Source organism: Neolamprologus multifasciatus, chromosome 10 (genome assembly GCF_963576455.1).
Source record: "Neolamprologus multifasciatus chromosome 10, fNeoMul1.2, whole genome shotgun sequence".
NCBI classification, from domain to species: domain Eukaryota; kingdom Metazoa; phylum Chordata; class Actinopteri; order Cichliformes; family Cichlidae; genus Neolamprologus; species Neolamprologus multifasciatus.
In genome coordinates this window covers 18123320-18136204 of record NC_140448.1, presented here as the reverse complement: position 1 = coordinate 18136204, position 12885 = coordinate 18123320, and the positions used below count along the sequence as shown (strand labels likewise).

Sequence of the window (12885 nt, the reverse complement as noted above, 5' to 3'; positions counted from 1 at the left end):
AAAACCAAAGTATTCTAGAGTTAAATGTGAGACTGTCTGTCTGACAGCTCGTCTGAAATTGGGTCATGCAACAGGACATTGATCCCAAGAACAGCAGCCAATTTCAGAATGACTGGGGGAAAAAAAAATCAAGGTGATGCAGTGTCCCAGTTAAAGTCCAGCTCTCAACCTGATTGAGATGCTGTGCAGGGACCTTGAGAGCTGTGCATAAATTGATGCCGGCAAACCTCATTGAACTGAAATAACACTGTAAAGAAGGGTGGGCCAAAATTCCTCCACAATGATGTGAGACAGTCATTCAGAAAACTATTATTTCAAATTATTCCTGATAAAGGGGGTCCTACAAACTTTTTTTTCACACACTGGTTTTGCATTTTGACCGGTCTTATTAAATAAATAATGTGCAACTTTAGATGACACCTTGATATGAAAACTGTAGAATTGAAAGAGGGTAAACGTCCTTTTTAATATAATAATAATAGCACATCTCATATCACCTCAGTGTGGAACATACCTGCTGACAGCAGAATTTGTAGAATAGTGTCCAACAGTATAATAACACCAGGGATAGACTCGGCTACTTGTGTTTTTGCGACCCCCATCTCACCTACATCTGTCACTCTAAATAATCTTTAGAGTGCTTTGTAAATAAATTCAAAGTCATTTTAAATGACAAGGAGGCTGCTGTATGAGACTGTTTACGTTTATCTAGCTTTGAAGTTTATCATTTTGGTTTGCATTTATGTATTTCTGTATGCATACTGTGTATTATCAAGTAAACACTGCTCACTGAACTCCTGTGCATCCTGGCTAGGACACTTTCATAAGGAATTGGAGAGTCAGATGTCCCTGGTTTAATAAAGAATAACTACATAAAATTGTACCGACTTTAAGGAGTGACCAGAAACTACAATATTTTAGCTAAAAAGACAAATATAATAACCCTTTACTTGCACAAAGCCATGCTGCTAATCAGATTTAGCTTTTTCAATGCTGGTGAATTAAAGCGCATCTCAAACATATACAAAGACATAATTTCATCTTTATTAAGGCAATAAATTTTCACTGAGGGTTACAATAAGGCTGTTGCTTAGCTCACAAAAAGAAACACAGAGCAGAGTAGTTTAAATAAACAGTGTGCATCTGCAATCAATTATTTTCTCACAAGATGTTTCTGAACATTAAAAAAAAATCAACCAGCCACATTTTAGAGTTTGAGTCGACTTCTGTTAATCTTCACATAGGCTTCCTGTGGCTGTGATATCTCACTGGAACCTCTTGAGGAAGTCCTGGTACGTCTGCCTGTGAGCAGATGCGGCAGGAACAAAATGACCACCAGGATGAATGAGGACCTGAGGGTCTTGGAAGGAGGGGAGGAGCTCCCTGCTCATCTTATCAGGGATCACTCTGTCCTCCAGTCCAAACACATGCAGGGAGGGCACCTGGATGGGACAGTTGTAAAACTTCTGGTGTTGCGTACATGCGCTGTGGAAACCGGCGACGATGATGGCAAAGCGAAAGCCGAACGCCGGCTCCAGTTTTTGCTCCTGAAGTGAGCACAGCATGGCGACAAAAGCGGCCCCCTGGCTGAAGCCCAGGATGCCATCAAATGGACCCTGGTCCTTCACAGCTTCTCTCACAGCTGTCACGCTCTCGTCAAGCCCCAGGCTTTCTTCACACTGCTGCTGAGCGTTGAAACTCCGAGCCTTGATGTCAGAAAACCACCAACCCCTGGGGTCCTCCTCACCTCCAGACTTAGGAGCTGAATCATTCTGTTTATCTGCAACTTCTGAAAGGACAGAAGAGGAAAGTGGCTACTTTCAAAGGAAAGCAACAGAGATTTGAGGTTGATGCAGATGCTGATATTTCTGTGGGTATTTGTTTCTACTTTTATAGTCTCTCAGTTCTTCTTCAAAACATCTTTGAACATTTAGCGAGCACTAAATTGATGTGACATAATAACTCGGGCCACTGCAACAGGCTGACAGCAGACAACAAAACAGTGACTAACAGTGATATCTGGCACATATATTAGATTACATAAAACCAGGAAGGTATATTCAGATTAAAGAAACATAAAAATTTGTTTTCAGCCGACCTGTCCTGAGCTTTCAGAAAATTCCACAGATGACCTGGTCAACAGTGGAATTTGACCTGTAGAATTTAAAATGAGAGCATAGAACAGGTAAAAAACTCTGATCAGATATAGATCAGTTATATATGCACCTATTGTAAAATCCTGTGTGAAAGTCTCAAGCCACCTCTCATTTCTTTATATTTTACTTCCAAGCAGCCAGACTTTCTGCTTTTTGAAGGTCTTGCTGCAACATATTACTAAACGGCCCAGCCCTAAATTTCCTGTTATGCAAAAGTGAGCATCCTGAATATGGATGACAAAACACAACAATATGGTTGTATCTGAAAAATAACAAACTAATATAAATAAATCATTAACACATATCAAAACCAGCATTTAATCTAAAACCAATACTATAATGTTAAGTATTTGAATTATTGCCTGAAAGAATATACATACCCGTGTCAATTACTCATAAAATACATACTGATATAATATTCTGTACTGTGAGTCACCCCTTATTTCTCTGTTTTGCTCTCAAGAAGCCACACATTCTTGTCATTTTTAAAGCGGTCTTGAGCAATAGTTCTCCAGTTCTTATGAATCATTCAAGAATAAAAACAGGCACCTAACTCAAGAGATGAACTAGTGTTGTATACACATATGAAAACAATTTTAAATTGTATCTTTAGGCACTTTGTCAGAAGAAAACATAATTTCTTTAGGTGAATTTTTGAAAAATTGCAAAGACAACAATGTTTGACAGAAATAAAAATTGTATGTTTTCACCGACAAGGTGATTTCTGAAGTGCTATTAATCTAAAAGTTATCATGATGTGCGTCCTTAAAATTTAGAGGAAACTAGACAAGTGGAGAAGAAAAGAAGCACCAGGACTAAATAAAAAAATATCTACAGCAGTAAACAGTACCTAAAAGATCCAACAGAAACTCTTCAGTTGATCAATCTTCCCTCTAGAACCTTGAAGTGACTGTTGTTGTGATTTGGCACTATATAGATAAACCTGAGTTGAACTGAATTATTGGTTACTGTAGCCTTATTAGAAATGTTTTCAGGAGTTCTTAGAGATGGAAACAGGGAGAAACGACTGAGGTATGGCAAATCGCACAAGAACTGGACTGAAAATGAATGGCAACAGGTCTTATAGAGCGATGAATCCAAACTTTGAATTTTTGGTTCAATTAGACATCAGTATATAAAGAAGTGGTCAAGAGAGAGGTGCAATGTGTGTCTTTAGCCATCTCTAAAACATGGTGGAGGCTGTGTCATTGTTTGGGGCTATATTTTAGCTGTCTTGTTAAAACTCAGTAGAGTAGAGTTTTAACCACACCAAATATGGCCATAGCAAACATTGAGTTTGAAGCATGTTAGAACTGAACAAACTCTGCTTTTGCCTCATATACTGTTTTTCCATGTCTCCTTGCACGTTTCAATAAATCACTGCACCCAATATCTCATTTTCGTAGAAATCTTGAATGAGAGATAGCCCAAATATTTACACAATTTACTTTAACTGGGTAATAACAACTATTAATTATTAAGCTCTATTGACACACAGTTAACTATAGGCTCAGCAACAGGTGTTGGTGACCCACCTTCCGTGTTAGCTTGCTGCACACTGAGGGGTGCACTCACGTAAACCAGCTCTACGTGTTTTTTCAGCAGCTTCCGCAGAGCCCCAGTCTTCTCACGGAACGAGGTGGCGTTCTGACGGTATCCATGGATACACAAGACCCGGAGAGGTGCCATGGACAAGTCAGCCGAGCTAACTTGGCTAAAGCTAGCCCGAGAAGTTAGTTTCACTTACGGGGTCTGAGGATATTGACGTGGCTGATGAATATATGACAATAATACGCCACGATCTTATAGCTTAACCACTGTAACTCGTCTGCTGAAATACACAGCCAGGAGAAAACAGTTAATCAGTTGTTGAAATCAATCAAATGTAATAAATAGCTACAGTGTTCACGAGCGTAGTAAGAGCAGGAAGGAATGATTATTACTTCCGTTTAGTCTTTTCAAAATATGACTGTTCATAGTAACCAATGGGATTTTTCTAAGAAATAATAAACAAACAAATAATGATAATACATTAGCAAACAAACAAATAGCTTTTTAAGTTGAAAGTTTAGCAAAAACACACTTACTCTGTCACAAACTACATATATATTATCCACAACTTTATGTTATATCGTCAGATTAGTTATTTTCATAACTTTTCAGAGGTGGTATGGTACCATCTAAAGGTTTTTGAAAATACAATCATGGGGTGAATGCTATAGATAACTGGAATAACAAAAAGAAGAGCTAACCTAGGAAAAAACTGCATATGGAAATTCCTATGAGAATTTGTACTGAAGATTCTGAAAAAAAGAATACTGTTGATGCATAACTAGGTAGTATTTGCCACTTTTTAGAGCATCTGTTTGAAGATAGAAGATCGTGCTGTTAAAGTGATAATAAGTGATGAACAGTGTTCATGGTTTTTTCAAAATTCTCTAAACTAATGCACCTGAAAACAAGGCCTGAAGTGCACAAGCACCTGCAAAAAGCAGGTAGGACAGAGAGGAAAAAGCATCACCTGGAAGTATTTTCCAGTTCAAACGAGTGTTTCGTTATCGTATAATTTTGTTGATCTAATGATGGTAATCATATCTTACTATGTCAATATTAAATATATTATGTTAGGGTCTAAAATGCTTTGTATAGACTGAATATATTACATTATTACAGTGACTGTAGTGACTAATGCTTTCATAGCCCATCAGATCACCCTTTCTCTCCCTCTTACTCCCTGCCTGCTTTGCTCTCCTTTGGTAGGAAATGATTTCTGATGCATACTGATGACACTTCAATTTACCACCAGCTCCCTGGTTTCTGTGTGTTGACTTCTCATGACTTGAAGAGTTAAGTCACATGGTCAGGGATTTAGGGTTTAGGAAAAAAGAATGCTAGGTCACCATTAAATGCTACTTGCATCCCTTTTAAAATAGCACATTAATTAATTGCACATTAATGCAAACGTGTTAACAGTCAACTCTGATAAGTCAAGGCAACAGACGTTGTCTTCTTAGATGCTGTTTTTTCTGTGCTGATCAATGGCCACAATCATTCAGCGCTAGATATTCTCCTTTTGCATGACTGATCAGTTCTTCGGCAAAAAGTTAAATCATAAGACCTTTTATATTAGTTTATGGATCTTAAAAGCAGAGGTGAATTGCAAAAATTCTGAGAGCTGCCTAGAGTAAATTGTGGGAGCCCGACCCCTAAAGACACAATGACAATTTCTTTTGCTGCAATGTCTCGAGCAGCTACTGTAAAAGTCAAGAAATTTGTGAGAACTGCAAAAACACAAAATAACAGCAAAGAATTTCAGCACAGATAAAAGTGAAATTCAAATGTGAGACTGCAGGAAGCTTGCTTATCAGAACATCTTTGAACTCCAGTGGCAGTACCATTCTCCCAGCGGTCTCTGTCAAAAATTCTGGCATTGTCTTTGATCCCGAGTCTCCTTTAACAAAAAATATGAAAGGTAATAATTTAATCCAGTTTTCCCAGTGGAGAGGCATTATTTAATTACCTACTGATTTCTTAAATCCCTAGACAGCCAAAACACAAATACTGTGTCCTTTCTTATTAATTTATCACTGCTACTTTTAATTAGTAAATCTAAAAATAGTTTATGTGGCCCTAGAATATTTACTAGGGTGACTCGTGAAAATTTGAGAAATCTCTGTATTCAGGATTTTTTTCAACTAGGAAGTGATTGTCTGTAGGCACTTCTGATTCAGAGCATGTATTTTCACTCCTTCTGTCTCCTCATAGGGTCTTTATGGGGAGACAGACTGGCAGATTGTGATTGCTCTCTTTGATGATGATGTTGTAGTTTGGTCTTTGTCCTAGTAACGTTTTGTTGTTGTTGTTGTTGCTGAGAAAGTCCATATGTTGCCTTGCTGTGATGCACATGCCACTTAGGAAATGTAAAAAATGCACATTCCCTTTCTCCCTCCCTCTCTCACACACGTGCACACACCCACTCAGGAGACAAGGCTGCTGCTGATGTTCACCAGCACTGGTGAGGAGCCATGTGCTCACTTTGTCCCTTATTGAGACAAAGGGAGGGAGTAAAGGGGAGAGCTTTGCAAACTGATCTGCTGTTTTTCATTTTTTGCTTAACTTTTAATTCATTCCAGAATGGCTGCTGCAACATGTTACTGACTATCCCAGTGCCGCATTTCCTGTTATGCAAAAGTGAGCATCCTAAACGCAACAATATGGCCGTATTTGCAAAAATAACAAAATAATATAAATACATTCAAATAAATTACCACATATCAAAAATCACATTTTATCTAAACTATCAACACTATGTTGTTAAGTATTTCAATTAGCTCATGGAAGAATATGAATATCAACCATAAAACACATTGACGTAATATACTGTCATATTCTGGAGAAGCCCTGTGACAGAGTGGTGACCTATTCAGGGCGTACTTCACCTCTCTAACTATGGTAGCTGGGCGGGAGGGAGGGCTGGATATGCTCCAGCTCTCCCGTGACCCTGATAAGGATAAGTGGAAGAGAATGGATGGATGGATTTTGCAGTTCCTTATAATTTTTTAAAGTAGTCTTAAGCAATAGTTCTTCAAGCTTTGTAAAGGTCTTTTAAAAAAGTTTAAGAAACTGGATAAGTAAAGGACAAAAGAAGAGGTGTCAGGTCTAAAAAACTATCAGAAAGTCATGTCCTTAAGAAACAGGGAAAAAAAATCCAGCAAAGACCTGGCACAGATACAGCTCACCCTTCAGCTGATCCATCTACCGTTCACCAAATGAAATGGTCTCAGTGGAAGAGAGACTGTCAGAAAGTTAAATAAGTGAGAGCACATCTGCAGTCATGACTCCAAATTGGAAAGTTTTATTTATTTATTTATTACAACATTTTGTGCACAGAGGTAGTCAGGAGAGAGGAACAACTGTGAGTGTCTACAGCTATCTGCCACCTACAGACGCTTTGCATTTTAGCCAGTGGAATTCTGACTGCAGAAAGTGACTAACTACTTAATTACGATTTCTCTGGGTGTTTTCTGAGTTGAATTTATTCTATTTTGATACCAGTTTTATGAATTTTGCCTCCCAGAAAATTTAGAATTTTTAAAGGTTTGGAGCAGTTGTCAAATCAACGCAGTCCCTACATCCTTACAAACACATTTTTTAAATCATACCTTTTATTCATATTAACCAGTTTTCAATATGTTACAGATGAAGTGATGAACCCCCCCCCCCCCCCCCCCCCCTAATCTAACCAGGCTAATAAATTTTACCAAATCAAACAATATTCTGCTGGATGTTGACAAACTAGATTTAATAATAATAAAAAAAAATCCTGCACACCATCATGTTTTACTGTTTTCCACAGGGGGGCAGTGGTGCACCATATGTAGAAGATGCAATCGAGAAGCAACGGGGAATCATTAGCATGTGTGTATGAGGAAACAGGCACATAGTTATTGCACAGATACATGATTGATGTGGATTGATTGAATATTTTAAAACAAAATAAAAAAAAAAATCCACCATGATTCAGAATGAAAGCCTTCACAGTAAAATGCCACATCAACCCTACAGATCTAGAATTGTAATACTTGCAATGTGATGATTTTACATTTTTTCTTACTGTACTGCCAACTGCTGCTTCTGATGGCCTGCTACACACCCTGATTAATAGGACATAGAGGTTAAACTTCACAGCCAGAGCCAAGAGCCAAAACAGGGGGAAGCAGTCATGGTCAGAGAGGTCAAAATGGCCTGCAGCTTGTTTCCTACAGCAGAAGAACTGGGATGCTGTCCTCTGCAGCAACATTATTAGAGACGCTGTCATTCTGCCGTGCGATCCTTGAAGTCTGTGGGCACATAAAGGAGGACAGGGAAGAGTATGACGAATGTCCTGTCTGTTCCGGATCCTCACTGGAGCTGGCAATGTAGGCCATACACAATGTACATGTCCTTGCAGGAGAGCAGATGGATTATCCAAAAAAGCATCTTTATGCTTATTCACAGTGTTCATCGTCAAGTGTTTCCCTCCATTCAGGGTCTCGCCACTATGGTTGTTAGCGAGACAAGCATAGTGCAAAACAATGTAATAAAAGGCTGTTTTGTTGTCGGGTTGTTGACAGCTGACAGTTACTATTATGGGGTAGCACAAAGTTGACGGGCGAGATGGCAGAAGTTCTAGACCTGTCATTTCAGGTACTTGAAAATGTCAGTTACTTCAGGTGTGACACTATTATAATTTGTTTGTTAAATAATAGGAAAAAAACAAACAAAAAACAAGACAGCTTTCTTACCGGGCAACGTTTCCAAAGCTTCCCATTCGTCCTGAAACATTTCAGAGCTTTCATCTGTGACGCATTGGATGCAGACTCATGGTTGCTGAAATTGTGTCTCCCCGTGTTTCTTAAAAAAAACCCATAAAAATCCCATGTGCTTTGATTGACATGTTTTCATTCATGAATACATCACATATGAAGTATGAGCGGCAGAATGACATTACGATGCTTTTATTTTGGGAAAATTCAAGTAAACAGGTGCCCCCGTTCAATTAAAGAATAAAGAAGTCACACAAAGTTTTATCACTAAGATCTTACAATTCAAAAAAATCTCTAAAACATTCCTTTAACCTTCAGTGCAGTCTGTGTGAAAGCCTCTTATCAGGTTTAGATGATACGTTCAGTGCTCTGAATGAAAATCCCCACACCTTGTTCATACAAGATGATGCTTGAGTTTACTCACTCACTATTTCTTCTCACCAGCTCTGACATCTAAGTGCTACAGGATCTATTTTAAGCATCAGTCTGATTGTGATTGACTCATACAGGAAAGACTCCTCATGAGCCTAGCTGTTTATGTTTGAATCATGCTGTAAATTTGCTAAGATTTGGACTTCCTTTGTTAATTTTATCAGAAAGCAAATTGACAATAACTGTGCAATTACAAATCTAGAAAAAAAGATGGCATATGTATTTATGTGCCCCCACTTAATGTGGCTCAAATTAAATTACCTTTTTAATGATACTCATCGTACATCCCTGCTGTGAAAATGTTTGTAGTACCTTCAGAGTATTAGTTTTATGCTAATTCACACTTCTGCTCCATTACATTTTAGAGGGAAATAATATACTTGTTTCATAGCAATTATTGTAGTCTATTAAAAAGCCTCCAAATGTTACACAGTCACACAAAGATAAAGGTGATCCATCCATCCAGGCTCTGGCTGTGAAGTTTAACCTGTCCTATTAATCAGGTTGGTAGTAGACCATCAAAATCAGGAGCTGACAATGAACTTGTGAAACCTCAGTGCTTTTGAAATGTTTGCTTCAAAGACAGGGACCAGGTCTGTGACAACTCGCAGTCAGCTGCTATCTTCAAAGCAACTCTGGTGCAATGATAAAGCCACAATAAGACACTCAGTCTTTTTTCAGTTTTCTATTAGTTTTTTAGTTGAATGGGGTCAAGCTACCACTTCCTGCAATCCCTTTCCTATAATTAACTGCAATAACTTGGTGAAAATCTCACATCTTTTACCTTCTGTTGAAAATCTGTTGCCATCTGTTTCAAAACTGTTGCCATAGACATACACAGAAATTCACAGAAATTCACATTAACTACTTAAATTCAGAGTGCAGCCAGAACCTCATAGATCTGATAGAGAAATGACTCCACAAATAGCAACATATTAGCTGCAGCACAGTGATTTTACTACAAAATGACATGGGCAACTTTGCTTTTATATAGTAATATAACCGGAATGCAACCAGTTGGCAATCTGTTGAACTCAACTGCAAAGAGATTATACTGCACACAGGTGCTTATCAGCTCAGACTGATTGCAATATGTCAACCATGCTGATAAATTAGACTGCAGTTAGTTGCAAACCTTTGCCAACCTGTCTAAGAGTGATTGCAGTCAGTCTGAGTCGGACCACAATTGTTTGGAGACACATTTTTGGCAACTGGGCAAACACTATGTGATCAGAAGTGATCTCCCAGAGATTAGAGGTGTTGCATGTTCAACCTCTCGGTGAGTACATTTAAAAATATATTTTTGCTAGGTATTAGACAGGGAGGTTGTCTATTTTTACTCTAGTGTGATGTGATTAATCATTAATATGGTCATCTAAACTCTTTAGCCCTTATGTTTGAATAGCGGCTAATCGGAAGAAAGCTTTGTTTCAGACAATGGATGAAATGTGTGGCTGCCCCAAGGCCCACTATTAGTAAATAGGAATTATGCTGAATTATAAAGTTTTAAAGCTAGTCCAAGTACAAGAATATCACTATCTAGCTAGGAATGAGCACATAGCTTTCTGTCATGTTGCTTTTTTATCTACGTTATGTGATGATGGTGGGTGTTGTTTACACCGGAAACATGTTCACCTGGGCTTTCTTTATAGCAAGTGCAACAATACAAGAAAAGAAAAATCAAAAAAGCAACACATTCTTTGTCTTCAGATTTTCTAACATGTGGGAAGAAGAAAATCTGTGTATCAGCAGGGAAGATGTTTTTCATTGTGGGAAGCTACCCAGCACCGGTCTCTGGTGTATGTTTCAAAATGATGCACTGACGCCTCACTGTTCAAATTCACAGTCCATTAGCTGCTGCCGAGCTAGCAGAAGTTCAATGGATTGCAAGTGGTCCTGATGCTTTTGGCTGCAGGCTTTCATTAAAATATAGATCAAAGAGATCAAATTGATAAAAGTCTAGAAGGGGGGGATAAACCGTGTCGCCACCAGAAATTAAATTTTATGATCAGGCGCACGGGAATCAAACACTGAACATAGGAAATCCCGCTCTTTTACCCTCACGCCATCATCCATTTCACATGCTACTCAGCTATTTAATTTAATGTCACAGACATTTGAAGATCAAGTGACTGAAGTCCAACCACTGCTATCTAAAAAAAACATTAACCCAGTCCCAATTCTCTGCTAGCATAAATCAATGACTTGAGCTGGTTTTGATGATCTCCTCGCAAAAGGTTTGTCTATTGTTTTCTCGACAGAGCCCCGGCATTCAAAGAGACAAATGACTCTGAACCTGCACAGAATCGCATATGAGGGCTTCTGAGCTGCACAGAGAACTTTAACCAGCTTGTAGCAAAGAAAGTTGCAGCAGCATACGTATCCAGGGAGGGAGAAGAGCAGACATAGTGGACACTGAAGATGAAGACTGATGAGAGGAACTGACATGTAATGGAGATAGACGTTCCTGTCGAGCTTTTAGTGAAAGGCCTACTGGCATTTCAATTGCCTTGGGCAAATGGAAAACTTAATGGGGGCTCACAGAAGAGGCCTGGGAAAACGTTACACATTGTGTTTTCTTATATTTTCTCACCCAAAATGAGTTATCTCAATAGCTCTTGGTTGAAAGACAAAAGAAAGCACAAAAAACAATTAAACCGCTTCCCCCCCCCCAGAATTTCAGAAAATGTGAAATGACCAGATGTTCAAGTCCATAAACTAGAAAGTAAAAAAATTTCCAAAGTTCCAGACAGATTTTCTTTCTCTGCTTAAACCATTTAATGTTAAACGTACTAAATATTACCTCTATATTATCAAACTGTTCAGCATTTTTTGGCTACACTGTACATTTTTCCATATTTCTAAGTGAACACAGGTCTATTCCTTTAGTCCTTACTTTTAGATGTACTACTTCAAGCACTGACACATATGATAGTTTTTTTTCACATACACGTGAAATGTACAGTCACTGGTGTCAGAAATGTCCCCTGTCACATAGAACACAGCCTTTTGCGCAATGGAAAGGTTTAGCTGAGGTTTTACTGCCCAAGGCCCACTGGATAGCTACAAATTCACAATAATTAGACTTTGTACTCAGGTATTTGCATACTAAAAGCTTAATCCTGAAATTTCAGTCATGAGTCACAGATTAAAATTGTCACATATAGCCCCTACAGGTAATGTCTAAAAAAAAGTTAATGGCTGTGATCTATGTGTTAAAACACCTTTGGTGATGGCATAAAGTGAATTAACACCTGATTGAACCTGACACCTGTGGTGAACTTAAAAAGAATCTTGTGTTTAAAACATCACTAATGTTGTAACAGAACTGGTGCAATCAAACTTTTATGTGTTGGTAACATTTTCTTTAACTTTAATATTAAGTCAAAGGATTTTAAGACTATTTTGTCTTGTGTGAAACAAGTTTTCTAAGCATGTTGTGCTGAAACCAGTGGAAAGCAGACTTCCTGCTGACACTCTGGCTCATTGTTCCTTCATAAGAAGGTGAAGAGAAAATCATCCACCACATTGCACGTCCTTGTCGCCTTCAATATCTCATCTGTCCATTTTTGACAGGCCACACATTTTTAGGAAGGAGGGCTTGTATGTTTAAAGAAGGACCTAATGTGCCTGACAGCTGTATCCTGCAGGCACCCTGTATCTTGTGAGCATCTGCATGGGTTAATGATTACCCAGCTGGGACCTGGTAGTTACGCAGGGATAGCACCAACTGTTTAATAAGTGTGGTCTCTGGACCTGCTTCAGGGCAAGGCAGCTCCCAAATGAGAATGTGCTTTCGGTGCCTCTGTCCTCTTCCCAGCAGACATGTGATTGTTTTCCTCTTCGAGTTCTTTATTCATAAGTATATGATGCTGGTTTTGGATAGGTGTCACACAAAGGCTATGCTAGTTAGATTTACTAAAGGTCTTCTGTAACTGTAAAAGTGCACACAGGAGAACTGTTGTGTCATGATGCACATGCCAATTAGGGAG

The 12885-nt window shown here is 38.6% G+C and overlaps 1 protein-coding gene across 1 annotated transcript; it reads right to left on the bottom strand.

Moving 5' to 3' along the window:
- Positions 1–1024: 1024 nt before the first annotated feature.
- On the bottom strand, positions 1025–4099 carry ovca2 (OVCA2 serine hydrolase domain containing). The gene is made up of 2 exons (XM_085175597.1): positions 3692–4099; positions 1025–1789 (listed from the first exon to the last, which is right to left on the bottom strand). The coding sequence occupies exons 1-2, from the start codon at positions 3843–3845 to the stop codon at positions 1266–1268; spliced, it is 678 nt and encodes a 225-aa protein (XP_085031723.1). The 5' UTR covers positions 3846–4099; the 3' UTR covers positions 1025–1265.
- Positions 4100–12885: the final 8786 nt, after the last annotated feature.